At 36.0% G+C, this 13,137-nt stretch overlaps 1 protein-coding gene across 2 annotated transcripts in view; it reads left to right on the top strand.

Moving 5' to 3' along the window:
- ESRRG (estrogen related receptor gamma) overlaps positions 1–13,137 on the top strand; it is a gene marked incomplete at its 5' end in the record, with an annotated part of 125,775 nt that overhangs the window by 63,576 nt on the left and 49,062 nt on the right. For both annotated transcript variants that reach the window (XM_084261228.1, XM_084261229.1), the window contains one exon: positions 12,347–12,457. In XM_084261228.1, coding sequence (XP_084117354.1) covers positions 12,347–12,457 — 111 coding nt within the window. The remainder of the gene's footprint in view (positions 1–12,346; positions 12,458–13,137) is intronic.

Below are 13,137 nucleotides of genomic sequence, written 5' to 3'. Positions count from 1 at the left end.
ATATAAGTTTTAATGGGGGAAGGAGAACTTGGGGAGAGAAATAGCAGAGGAAAAAGAAAACTTTGAAAGGAACACAGTATTTGGAAAAAGTACGAAGTACATGAAAGAAAATTATTTGCTCTTCCTGTCCTTAGAAGTAAGTGGAGAAATGTGTAGACTTCAGTAGACTTGCACTAGATTTGCAATGCATCAATTGACAAATCCTTGGTCTCCTGTTAGGTAAGTACTCATTTTGTGGGCCTTAGAAAAATAAAATGTGTGTGCGTTTAGCATTGCACACGGTGAATATTCCCTTTGAGATCAGCATTCAGAAGAGTAAGCATGGGCTAATTTAAATAGACTGGCCTTGTCAAGAATTATTGACTTAAAATTAAATTATTATTTTTTAAATTCTGCATCTTTTAAAGTTCTGTATGAAAATAAATCTCAGGGGTGAAGAAATTTTATGCCTTATTTCTTCTTTTAAATACTATTTATGTAATTATATTGCCCACTTACTTGTATTAGCATACACTTGTACACATTTGTACAGTTTTTCTTCATGGCAGTTGCCATTACAGTTTAAACAAAAATATTCTCTAGACAAACATCTCTCATATATAAAGACATTTTTAACAGGGTGGAGTTGTTTCTTGTGGAAAAGAATAATTTTCATAACAACAATTGTTGACCTTTTTTCTCTTTTTGTTTTGTTTTGTTCATTTAGTCTGGCTAAAATTACATACATATTCATGTATTTTAATAAGAACAAGGCATTACTCTTGGATATTTTCCATAAATTTGTTCTCATAAGCAATTTGATAGACATCTACTATAACTGTAATGGAGGAAGTTTGCAGTAAATCAGTCTGCTGAGTTTAGAAAAATAGAATTTATTAGCCCATTTCCCAAAGGCCCAACATCACCTATGAGATTAGAAGAAAATTGTCATTGTTTTCTGTTTTAGAGCCAGAGCATTTTATAATAGAAGTACGTTGTCTAATTGTTTCAAAATTTATTGTGTTTTATTAAAGGGAAATCAATTTATCTCATAGCATTAATTGTGCGTAACGTTACAGACAGTCGAAAAGGCCGGAGAACACCAAGCACATTATAATTGTTTTCAACTGGGATTTTCAGCATTAACTCTGATCTACTCCTAGTGCTAACTACAGAAGAAGAGTCAATATGCAGGCTAACCATTATGCTTTTGTACAGCAAGCCTCTAGCAGTAGTATCAATAAAGAGGTTTCACTAATAAACTTTCCATTAATTGCTCAAGTATTAGTGAGGTGAGCTGCAGAGGCCAGAAACTCGTCGCTCCAGCATGCTAGGCAGTGTGTCAGGTTATGAGGCTAGCAGGATATATGAGCTAATATATAAATCAGTTACGCTCTGGGCCTGAATGAAATGTTAAATATGTTCAGGAGAATACTTAAAATTCAAAATGAAGAGTTACTTAGAATTTTTCATTTATGTCCACAGAACTTTGCCTGTACCTGTTAACTCCTTGTGTTTAATTTTATTTTCGGTTGCTTTACCAAGACAAAACACAAAATATATACACTCATCATAGAAACTGCAAAAATTAATCTGGTGGTTTTTTTCAAATGTATCAGATATTATTTTAGGATTTTTATAAATATAAATGTACAGGATTATTTCAATCCTATTTGTGTTAAGTGCAAAACAGTGAGCAGTAGAATATTCAAAAAATTAATAGGAGATTTTTAATCTTACAACATTCCAGCAAGTCTTATACTTTTATATACTGCATAGGTCTGTCCATATAATTCAATTGAAAGACTGGAGCCCTTTTATAAAACTAAATATTTTTTAAAAATTATTCACTGTTTTGCTCCTCACTTAACCTTAGCATCAGAACTTGATTAATTATGTTTGGTTTTATCCTGTTTGGTTTCGCTTTCCAATTCTCATGTGTGCACAGTTTGATACTGATATTTGTGGAACAACAGGGGAAAGGTTATATAAAGACAATGGGAAAGTGCATTTTTAAAAAAAAATTGTTTCAATAATGTTATATAAATATCTATGTTAAAATGTAAAGACTTTCATTGTGATGACAGTATCTCTTCAACCAGTTCATCCACTGTATCTGCAGTATTAGCAGTACCCTGGAAAATGTTTCTACACTCAAAAACGTTGTACAAATACTACTTGAAATGAGTTCTGTGGATGGGATGGTGAGCCTTGGTATTGGCCGCTTATGAAATCCCCTCCTGGCAAGGCTGTTTTGAGTGGATCACGTGCAACTACAAAATCAGGTGATTTTTAATCAAGGACACACATTTAATGTTACAACATTCTGATTTTATGCACTGGTTTAGTCTGTGACTTCAAAGACCAACCATATGTCTAAGAATGTACGTGCAGACACAACTACCTTTGCACAATGAGGAGCTATGATAAAGCACCATTCTCTTAGATACACACTACTGTAACCCCCAAATTTCCCTCTGCTTTCAGAAACTTTGCAGACAGATTTTTTAATTCTGAATGAAAAATTATTTTCTGGTTTTAGCCTCTGACTAAACACTTGAAATTAGTATTAAGGACACATCAACTACATTCCCCTAATACCAGGGGGCGGTGGGGACAGAAAAAAGTTTCAGATTAATTGTAGCACATTGTAGATGAAAATGTTCTGTACTTGCAGAACTTCCTGAAGCTGTTACTGTCATGACCAGAAATTATAGAATGCTGTTTGTAAAGGGTTTTTCTTATTCATTTCTTTTTCTGTGGATTACTGAACACAGTGTTGTAGATTAAATTATCAGGGTGGTGTTTTTTTTTTTTATATACGCACAATTAGATACACTACCACAAACTTTGTTGAGGAAAAGACAGATACTTTTTTCCTGAGTGTTTTTTTTCCCAGTGTTCATTAAGCTGCACACTTTGGAATGTTTTTACCTGTTACCCCCAGAAGCCATGATATATGCAGAGAACATGTTTCCCTTCTTTATTTGCACCTTACAACACAATACTTTAGAGTATAGGGTAACACTAATAGGGAGCAATTCCACCACATTGACGTTTGACATAATGTTCTTTATTTTACTGTGCTATGTCTTGATTTGATGCCCATATGGCCACTTAATTTTAAAGTTTTAGTTTTGTGGTTGAACAATCATCACTTTAACCCACTGCAAGTAGTGAAACAAACAAACAAAACCAACCCTTAAATTCATTCTTCTTCATTAACTCTGAGATTTTCAGGCAGGAGCAACACTGCTGTGATATGGTATGGCAGTACCTTCCAGTCTGACCATAGTTAACTTAGATCACCGGGTTTTTTATGTAGCAGATACTCTCTTTTTCAAAGGAAGCAACTGTCAAGGAAGTCAGAAAAGGAGTAGAAACCAGAAATTTCGAATTCCTCACAGTCATAAAATGTGGCTGTCTGTACTATGAACTCATATAAGCCGCTGTTGAACTTTACTCTTGCAGCAGGTAGAATTTTAAGAAGCAGAAAGTTACAGTATGTGGACAGGAAGAACAGAGTAAAGAAAATCCATGTTATTTGCCAAAGACACCTGAAACCTGTAATGTAAGATCTCCTTTTATCTTGAAGTTAGAATTATCCTGTAATTGTATGCAGTTATGGGTGAGATAAGAGGAAAGGGGGGTCTAAATGGTGTTTCCATGAATATCCTTGAAGTCCTAACTTCTGTGAGAACACATATTTTTGCACTGAAGGCAACTTAAGACTCACGTGGCAATACAAAGTCACTTGAACTGAAGACTTAAGTATCTCTTAGTTTGCCAGATGAGTGCAATTTGGAAACAAATTTTGCTCATCTTACTCTCATACAGTTCATCACTAACTGGCTACTCCTTGAAGAAGATCAGGAAGATTTTGTCCCAAGGAGGCGGTGGTGGGGGGGAAGAGGATAACAAAACAGAACAGAAAAGAATACCCAAACATAGGGAATTTTTTTTTTTTTTTTTTTTATAAAGAGCTTTTAATATTTCTAGTATGATGAGAGCAGTCCGTTAGTTTTCTCTGGTTCTGTTCCAGCAAAATGAAATCACTTCCTCTAGATAGAAATCCTAATTCTAAGCAAGCTATTTCTTGGTCCCAGAACGACTGATATGATTTTAAATAACTGTTTCAACTCACACTATAAAGAACTTTCCTGTGGCTTCTGGATCTCGGATTAATTCCAGAATCCCACACCATCCTAGTCACTAACTGAAATATTGTGACACTACACATTATTGTATCTGAAAAGGGTATTGAGATCTTGATTCATGCTACTGGTACTTCACAGTCCGATTATTATAATGCATTTCATTTTGATCTTCCCATCTCTCTTGAGAGTCGCCAGCAAATGGTCCAGAACTTCAGTTAGACTTCTTTTCTATTAAAGTTGTCACTAGCATAGCTCTTGAATTCTTTATAAGCTGCGATGATGTGATCTAGAATAAAGGCCTGCTTTTGACCTTCAGGCATCGATACAGTATTGCTCAAACTTACTTTTTGACCTTTCTGTCTCCTGGTGTTCCATGCCCTCTCCTTTGATCATCAGCCAAGCTGACTTTCCCAGTGTCTGCTTGTCACCTTAAAGTAATGGTTACAAGTGTATTGATGCAGTAATGACTTTACAGCCCAGCAAGCTCCACTTCATTAAATTGGGTGTAATTTGAACTCTGAAATAAGATAGCATCTTGTGTAACTATATTTAAATAAATTAAGGTAAGAACTCTGCTATTTAGTTAGTGATAGATGGCCTTTATTTATTCTTATACCCGGCCCCAGGGCGTCATATGCATAATTAAAAAAAACAAGGCATATACTAATATATAGCATACTTATGATATATAAGCACATTGATGTGAAATTTAATGGTGCAATTAGCAATGGTATTTTCTGTGTTGTTCATAAAAGCTTTTGCAGTATTTTACACTGCTTCCTACTTATTAGCATATTAGTAATCCAGGTGATGTGGAGAGAACTATTATATGATAGTAACTGTTTCATTTCTGAAACATCAGTGCTTCATACAGTCACAGTCTTATTTCTGCATTGCTTTTCCTTCAGTTTACAAACATGAACGTTTTGCTGCTATGTAGGCTCTTTCTCAGTTTGGAAAAGTGAAGGAAAAGAAACAAGTTTTGCAGCCTGTATTTAGTGGTCTGATTTCAGTCTCTTAAATTTAACGTGAGTCTAGCCATAATTCTAATGAAGTTCTGGTAGTATAACACTCAAGAAAAGATCCGATTTAGGCATTAAGAACTGAGTGCATAGTGTGACACTCTTCTGGAAAAGAAACAGATTTTTTATAAGTTCTTCCGTGAAGTGTAAAAGGTACTCTTTTGTAATATTTGAGAGCTAATAATGGGTGTTGCATGTTTAATGCAAGAGTGGCTGTCCTGTTTTTCTTTTTATTTTTTTCTCCTCTTTCTTTCTGCACATTCACCTCTCTTGAACAGAAATAAAAGGTTCAAGGCTTGTCAGCATCAGTTTATAGATAGCTGTTTAAAAATAATGAGATATTGGGTATTGTACGGCTCAGGGCTGTCTTGCCAGACTCATTTATTTCCATTCACCTTTTGTCAGAATTGCAGACAGAAGACATTCAATTAAAACTTGTCACCTGTTGCATGCGACCTAATTTGTATTTGTGAGTGTCACAGATTAGAATACTTACCTTCCTATGGAACTATTAAAAATGTAAAGCAACAGTAGTATTCTGAAACATTTTATGCCACATTTTCTTCATGTGAACATCTTTGTTTATGAACCATTCTTCAATGGAAATCACTTGTGCTAAGAAATAATAGAATTTATTTACACAAAATCTCATTTGCATGGGAAAACTACGTGGATTTTATGCATGTTCTTTTATGTTTTAATGCCGAAATGACAGTGCACAAAAATTCAGCATGTAGATGATTAGTTCATGCAAAGTTAATGTTCCTTTCAAGAGAGGTTGAGTATTGAGCTGTGCAAGTAATACATTTATCAGTTCTTTTGTCAAACTGAAAAAAACCCCTACAAACCTCTGAGGTTTAACCAAAGAGGAGTGGGGTTTTTTGCCTGATTTTGGGTTGGTTTTTTTCTGTTAGCTTTTGCCAAAACCAATCTCTTCCTCCTAGGAATAAAAAGGATTTTTTCATAAACATTGCTTACATTTGATTACCCAGAAATATTTTTCGTCATTAACCATAAGCAAAATCTGCAATGAAATATTAGTTTGAAACACTTCTGTGACAAAAGCAATATTTTCCTCTTTTGATTTTTCAACCTGGAAGAAAACACTAAATATTTTAATTGGCACAATACTTTAAAAAACAAACAAACAAACAAAACCCCATTTGTTGCAAATGTTTGTCAGAAGAACTGATAAATTGAGCAACTTTTTCATAAGTCACAGAGTAAGTTGGATATTGAAGCAATAAACACTGGTTTGTCTTTTGGTCTGTTATATTGGCAGATTTCTGAACTAAAATGCTTTATAGGCATCTCTTGAGGACAGTAGATTTTATCCAATATTAACAAATACATTTTGGTACTGACGGGATGTGAAGTTAAGAAGATGATTTCTAGAATTCCAATGCTAGAGTAGGGTATTTAATAGTGCAGATGGCTATCAGATGCCAAAACACTAAAGCCTTCCCCTGCTAATTGTTAATTCAGCTGTAGATCGGGAAAGCTTTAATGTGGGTTACAGCTTTTATCATCTTTGATGACTTGGGACTCTGTTTTCAATCTGTTACCTGCTTAACAGACACATAATTTACATCTCTGGCTGAATTTTTACCTGCACATGGTATTATCCAAACGTTTTGTAAACTGATTTCAGCAGCTCTCTGTTGTTCTTTTAAGTCAGCTCATAAAACAAATGTGTAATGCAGAAGAAAAGATAGCTCATATTATTCTTTTTCTTCTTGCTGTGTTACTTCCTGCATGCTTCTGCTATGTTGAGAGAGGTCTTTTGTAGTTTAAAGTGGAAGTATTTTTTTCCACTACAAATCTTTCAGATTGTAGGATTAATACACTGGCCTTACACTTCTCTAATCCCAAACTGTTGAGGTTATTGAACTGTCTGAAGAGTAGCTAGCCAACCATGCCTTCTTATACCTAAATGCGTTCTGTCTGCGTTCACGGTGGAAAAATCAACTGGTTTTCCTGTCCTATGTGAATAAAAGCAAAATGCAGAGTTTATGAAATTCACCCAAGTTTACCCAGCAGTCTTACAAATGAGCACAAATGGAGAACCACATCAGAACTTGCCATTAAAATTCTTCTTCCTTTTTCCAGTTTCGCCATTAATCTGCTTTTTTGCATTTGCTACTGATGTTCCTCTAAAGTTTGGCAAGATGCAGTTATGTGGGTATCCATTCTTTCTGGTCGCACTGTAAAATTTAAGGCAATGCTGGGAATTGTACAGATATCTGTAGAAAATGGATTGTTACCCAGTTCTGTATCTCAAAAAATGAGATGGGAATTTATTTAGTACACACGGAGTTTTGTGTTAGAGGTGGAGCTTGCCAGGACGGCATTGGTGTGCAACCAATGGGGACTGAGAGGGAAAAGAATTTCAGATTTCTCCAGGAAGTCAAAATTATGGGTTTGGTTCTGATTGCAAGCCTGTTCTTTACTGGAAGTTAGAGAGAGAGTTTTGATTTATTTAGATACTGGTTCATGTTTAAGTGAATTACTTTTTTTTTATTTTCCCAAAATGAAAAGGTCTTCCCAGTTATAGTAATTAACAATTTCTTACAGCCAGTCCTGGTATTGATAGGTCTTGAAGGATTGGGCTAATACCTTCCGAGTTAGGCTGAGGACTTCCTGTGGGTACAGAGCTCTGTGAAAGAACAAGAGTGTTAGTGGGACAAGTGGACAGATGAACACTTGAGACTTGTAGCCAAGGTAAGGAGGAAGAGATGGAGAACAAGAAGAGAGGTACTTTATAAAGGAGGAAACAGTAAATAGATACTCTTTGGATATGGCCTGGATCTGTATGAAAAAATGAGAGGACGTGGATAAATAGAGCTATCATACTGAGGACCCAAACTGCAAAAAGAGTGATACACTGGGGTAAAGGCAATCTTTTTGATCATGTAGCCTGAGTCACAGCGGGTATCTGTCCCAGATGAGGGCTTCAAGGCAGTGTGAGAAAATAGTAATAATAATCTATTGTTGAGGGAGGAACAGGTATGGAAATACAAAGAAAATGGGAGGTTCAGGTTTGCCTCTGTTAAGTTTGTGTAGATTGAAGTACCTGGTGGGTGGCCCATTTTGTAAATCGGCTCTAGCCTTCAGTTGTTGCTGTGCAAGACTCTGTGGACACTTTCATTTTACATTGCCCAACATAATTTTATTTGTTGGTAAACATTTGATAGAAATTATGCAAAGAACCAGGAGTTAAACCTTTGTATAGTGTCTGTGGGGATATTTTTTTTTCCCTGAAGGCTACGTGGAGTAATTTTTACATTGTATTAGTATGTGTAATTGATTTCTTTTTAAAAAGTAGTTATTGTATTTACATAGTTTCTATCTTTCCATATGTTACAGTTTTAGTCTAATCCTACTCAGCTTTGTAAATCATGTCAAAATGTGTGACTCCCCTTGACACCTGAACAGATGAGTTCATGAGTTGTCATAAGATGCAAAGTGAATGGGTTGCAGTTGACTGTTGGAAGTAACTGGTGTCATAACTGGTAGCAAGCCTTTTCCCTCTATTTGGACCCCATGGTCATCCCTATTTTTCTTGTTAGTGCTGTTGGGTTTGTTTTTCTGTTGTAGAATTTTAAAATTAACCTGAGTATTGGGGAATGTGGAGAATCAACTTGCTTGTCTTCAGTGGAGCTCTGTTCAGTGACGTTAATTAATATTTCGACCCTCAGCTGCTGTAATTCTCATACATACAGTGCAATTCATTCAGAGATGTGACATGGGTGTATATGGGTTGAGTGGATATCCTCCTTTTTACTTTATGGTTGAGGACTGATAGGGTGAGTGAACTGAGTTGCCGAGGACTCTGGCAAGCCACATGCACAGCAGAGCTAGAGCTTAACTTCTCCCTGTATGCTAGCTAGGTGCCACAATATCCTCCTTAAGAGTACAGAGTACGTGTTGAATTATAGCAACTACGTCTGTGATCAAAATGCTAAGCTCCTCCTGCCCCAAATTAAGGTCTTTGTGGACAAAATTGTCTTCTTTCCCTTTGTTTTTCTAACAAAGAAGGCATCAGCTGTTACTGTCTTGAGAAGAGATAAATGTATCTTTATGCAATGAATTCTTTCATACAATCTATAGGAGTTACAGGGGGAAATGCATGCCCTATACACAGGAACCTGTGGATTTCAGCTTGCTACCCACCAAACTCCCAAGTTTTTGTGGCATGTTGGATGGGTATACTTCCTTAAGAAGTGTCTTGTGTGGTGTTAACTACTACAAAGACTCTGGGACTTGCCACTTACAGTGTATAAGATTATCAGAAATTCATTCTAAAATAGCTTCTTTGTGGGACTGAGGTAAGCTTAGGAGTTAAAATGATGGTAAACTGTATCAGTTTTAATGAAAGGTTTATAAACCTCTAATTTACAGTCTGTTGGTATCATGTTATCAAAATGTTTTCACATTAGAATTGCAATTAGTTACATTATAGATTTAGGTAATTTTAAAATGTGCAATATCATTACTACCCAGATATTTAGGATCATAGTGTTTCTTATTAAAAAAAAAAAAACAAGTAAGTAGCTATATTTACAGGTATAGCCACGTATAATAGGTGAGTACATGGGTGTATGTATGTATAATTTTCCCACTGTGACATTTGTCCGTATTTCCTTCCATTGAGTATGTGAATGGCTTGAATGTGTACCTCAGGAAATGCAAAGGAAGTAAAAAAATTGTTCATCTTGGTAGATTTATATTATTTTAATTTAAGCTTCAGTTCCATTACTTTTTGATTAAACATACTTCTGTCTGATGCTATCCATCTTTTATCACTATGAAATCTGCTCCCAAGCAGAAAGAAGGATGGCATCTGAATTATGCAGAAATCATTTTCTATCTATTTTTCTCCAAACGCTGGGCAGTCTTTTTCATAATCCCACCAATATCACATGTGGCTTGTTCTAATCCTGTGCCTATTTCTGAATATTCAACTGTCAAACTGCTGTTTGTTTTTATGGCAGTGTATTGCCCTGGATGTCATTTGCTTCAGATATAGCTCAAACTCCTGATTCAAGGGTGGAAAAGACAGAGTTATCATTAGCTTTGAAAAGCTTTGGGCTATCAATTTTTAAAATGGTCTTGTAGTTCATGCATTTCTAAATATAACTTCAAAAACAAGCAAAAAAAATCACCTTGCTTTGTTGATTGGATCACTATGAATTTTATCAAATAGCTTAGATTACAAATAAGTCACAAGTTTGGTAGTGGTATAGGTGAATACCATAAATAAAATTTCATTCATAATTGTACACAGACCTGTTTGGGCATGCTGTTGGTTTGGTTTATTATTTATATAATGTGAGTCTCAAAAGTATAATTGGTAACATAAAATGAGTAATATACTTCTTGAGTTTGAGGGAGTGAGATGCAGTATCTTCTGCTGCAAACAGAATGAAATTTCATTGTTAAATAGAGGTAATCATAACCCATTTCCCTGGTGAGCGAAAACTATTGAGCACTGTTGCATAGTTTGCTGCATTGTGGTTACAGGCATTGGCTGTTTCCTTAAGCCAAGTATCTCCTGTGCTCCTAACCTTGATGGTCTGTCTGGGTAAATGAGAACCCCATGCATGCAAAGCCTTCCCTGCTGAGAGAGGAGCACAGAGTTGGACGTGTAACCTGCTGTCTCCCTTGAGTCAGCTGAGCTTAGCTGTGTGTTAGCAGGTGTCTTAGCTTTCTGCCAGCTTGGAGAGTGAAACATGGAACAGGAGAAGAAAATTAGGAAGCAAGAAAGATAAAACAAGAGGAAACAAAACCAAACCAGCAAGAGTTGGCCTTGACTTCCTGACTAGTTAGTAAAATTACTTTCCTTCACCAAAACCCAGTCAATCGTCTTTGGTTTTTGAAGATGAAAGAGGACTGACAGGTGTTTCCTAGTAACTGGACTGTGCTGCCAGTGCAGGTTGATGGGCAGTGGGTACTCTGTGCTGTGCACATAAACTGTCATTTCTTTGGTGGTGGCCTCTCTGCTCTGTAGAAGCCAGTTCTGGAGATATTTCCTGCAAGAGAGAGAATTGGGAAATGGGAAGTAGCAGAGTAGGACACGATAATGGTAATACAAAAGATTAATAGAGAGAGGAGAGCTAAAATAGCACTGAAAAGTGAGAAAGGGAGCTGCGCTTTATTACATCGCTCACAGGGCTCATTGATATGTAATGTGTCCTTGCATTCTTGTCTGCTTAAATCCATGTCATCAGGGACAAATCCTGCACTTGGTATTACTTGTCCTGTTGCCCTACATATGTGCTGAGTGCTTCAACTTCACTGTTATGATACTACTTGGTTATACTGACATTCATCCTGGTTGTCTGGAAATATGCCTGGGTGACGCAGAAGGAACTAAAAATACTTAGTTGTTTTATAGGACCACTACCTCTTTTTTTCTGCCTCCTTTATTCATTTTATCTGGGAGAGCAGCTATAGTTTGTTTCAGGAAGGTAAACTCCATACAAAACAGGTAGCAGAATGCTTTATTGAAGCAATGAGCAATATGGACGTAGAGCATGAGTGTTTATTCATAGAATCATAGAATATACTGAGTTGGAGGGGACCCATGAGGATTATGTAGTCCAAGTCCTGGCTCCACACACGGGCAGCCAAGTCATCATTGATACCATCTAAATGAAGAGCCATACAACGTCTTTCAAACCTTCATGAAGCATTTTTCATGTTTTAAGTCACATGTATGTTCTTATTTTATTAAAGATACTTTGTATCCTCTGGCCATGTAAATCCATGTTAATTAAAGCCATTGGTTTTGACTATCTAATCTGTATACTGCATACATTGTTTCTAAAGTTCTAATTCTCTGTACTTCTCTGCTCATAATTTTAGCCTTGTATGTCCATGGTGCTTATTACAGCTTTGAATTTCTGCTTCTGGCAAAGATGACTTAAGATCAGATTCTTTCAAATGGAAACTAAACTTGTGAACTGTTCTAATAATACGTAAAAATGAACAAACATTTTTAAACCAACAGGAAATTATGTTGTATACTTAGTTCCACATGTGAGAGAATCTAAATGGCTTGCTAATGCTCATAGCCTTGCTTTCCCTTTTAAATAAATATCGGAAAGTAGGAGATAGAAGATTGTTACCTGCAAAGTGCCCTCATAATATATTTAATTACATGTTTTCTTATTTTTCCCAATGTAGGTGTCCGTCTAGACAGAGTACGTGGAGGTCGCCAGAAGTACAAGCGCAGAATAGATGCAGAGAATAGCCCATACCTGAACCCTCAGCTAGTTCAGCCAGCAAAAAAGCCATGTGAGTACACCAGATAGACAAATTTTCTCTTCGAGTACAACGTATTGACTCCTAGTCTTGTTTCCTAAGCTCCTCCTGACTGCAAAAAGTGCCTGGTCAGAAGATTGTACCACGAACTCTATATTCATCTAACTGTTAATATACTTTGTTTTAAATATGCTCATCTTTCTCAAGTGTAGTTGAACAAAGAGTATTTTTATAAGTGGAAGTGTATAAAGGCATGGTTTATGCAGTGCAAATTTTACATTTACAGGTTATCTTTATTTTCAGAGGTACATAAAATGGTTCATACTGTGATCATTAGTTCATTGAAGCTTCTAGTTTCAGATTTCACAAGAAACTGATTTTTGTAGTTTTCACTAACTAAATGAGTTTGACTGCTCAACCTCCCAATGAAAATACATTAAGAGCCTCATTAATTTATACCTACAGATTAATACACTACCTAGCATTAGATTAAAACAGCAATATGCCATACTAATAACAAGCATAGATTGGTAGTTTGGGCTCTAGTACCCTCATGGATTTTTTTTTTTTGCTCTGTTTTGTTATGTTTTAATAAAATCCTTGATTGTATCTCACCAGGCTGAAATTAAGAGAGAGAGCGAGAGATGATCATCTCATTGCTAAAATACAAGTTCCATCCTCTTTGCGATTAACTAAAAATAGTTAGGGGTTTT

Source organism: Gallinula chloropus, assembly GCF_964237585.1.
Source record: "Gallinula chloropus genome assembly, chromosome: 3".
Taxonomy (NCBI): domain Eukaryota; kingdom Metazoa; phylum Chordata; class Aves; order Gruiformes; family Rallidae; genus Gallinula; species Gallinula chloropus.
The sequence above is the reverse complement of the archived record's forward strand: the minus strand, read 5'-3'. Positions and strand labels throughout refer to the sequence as shown.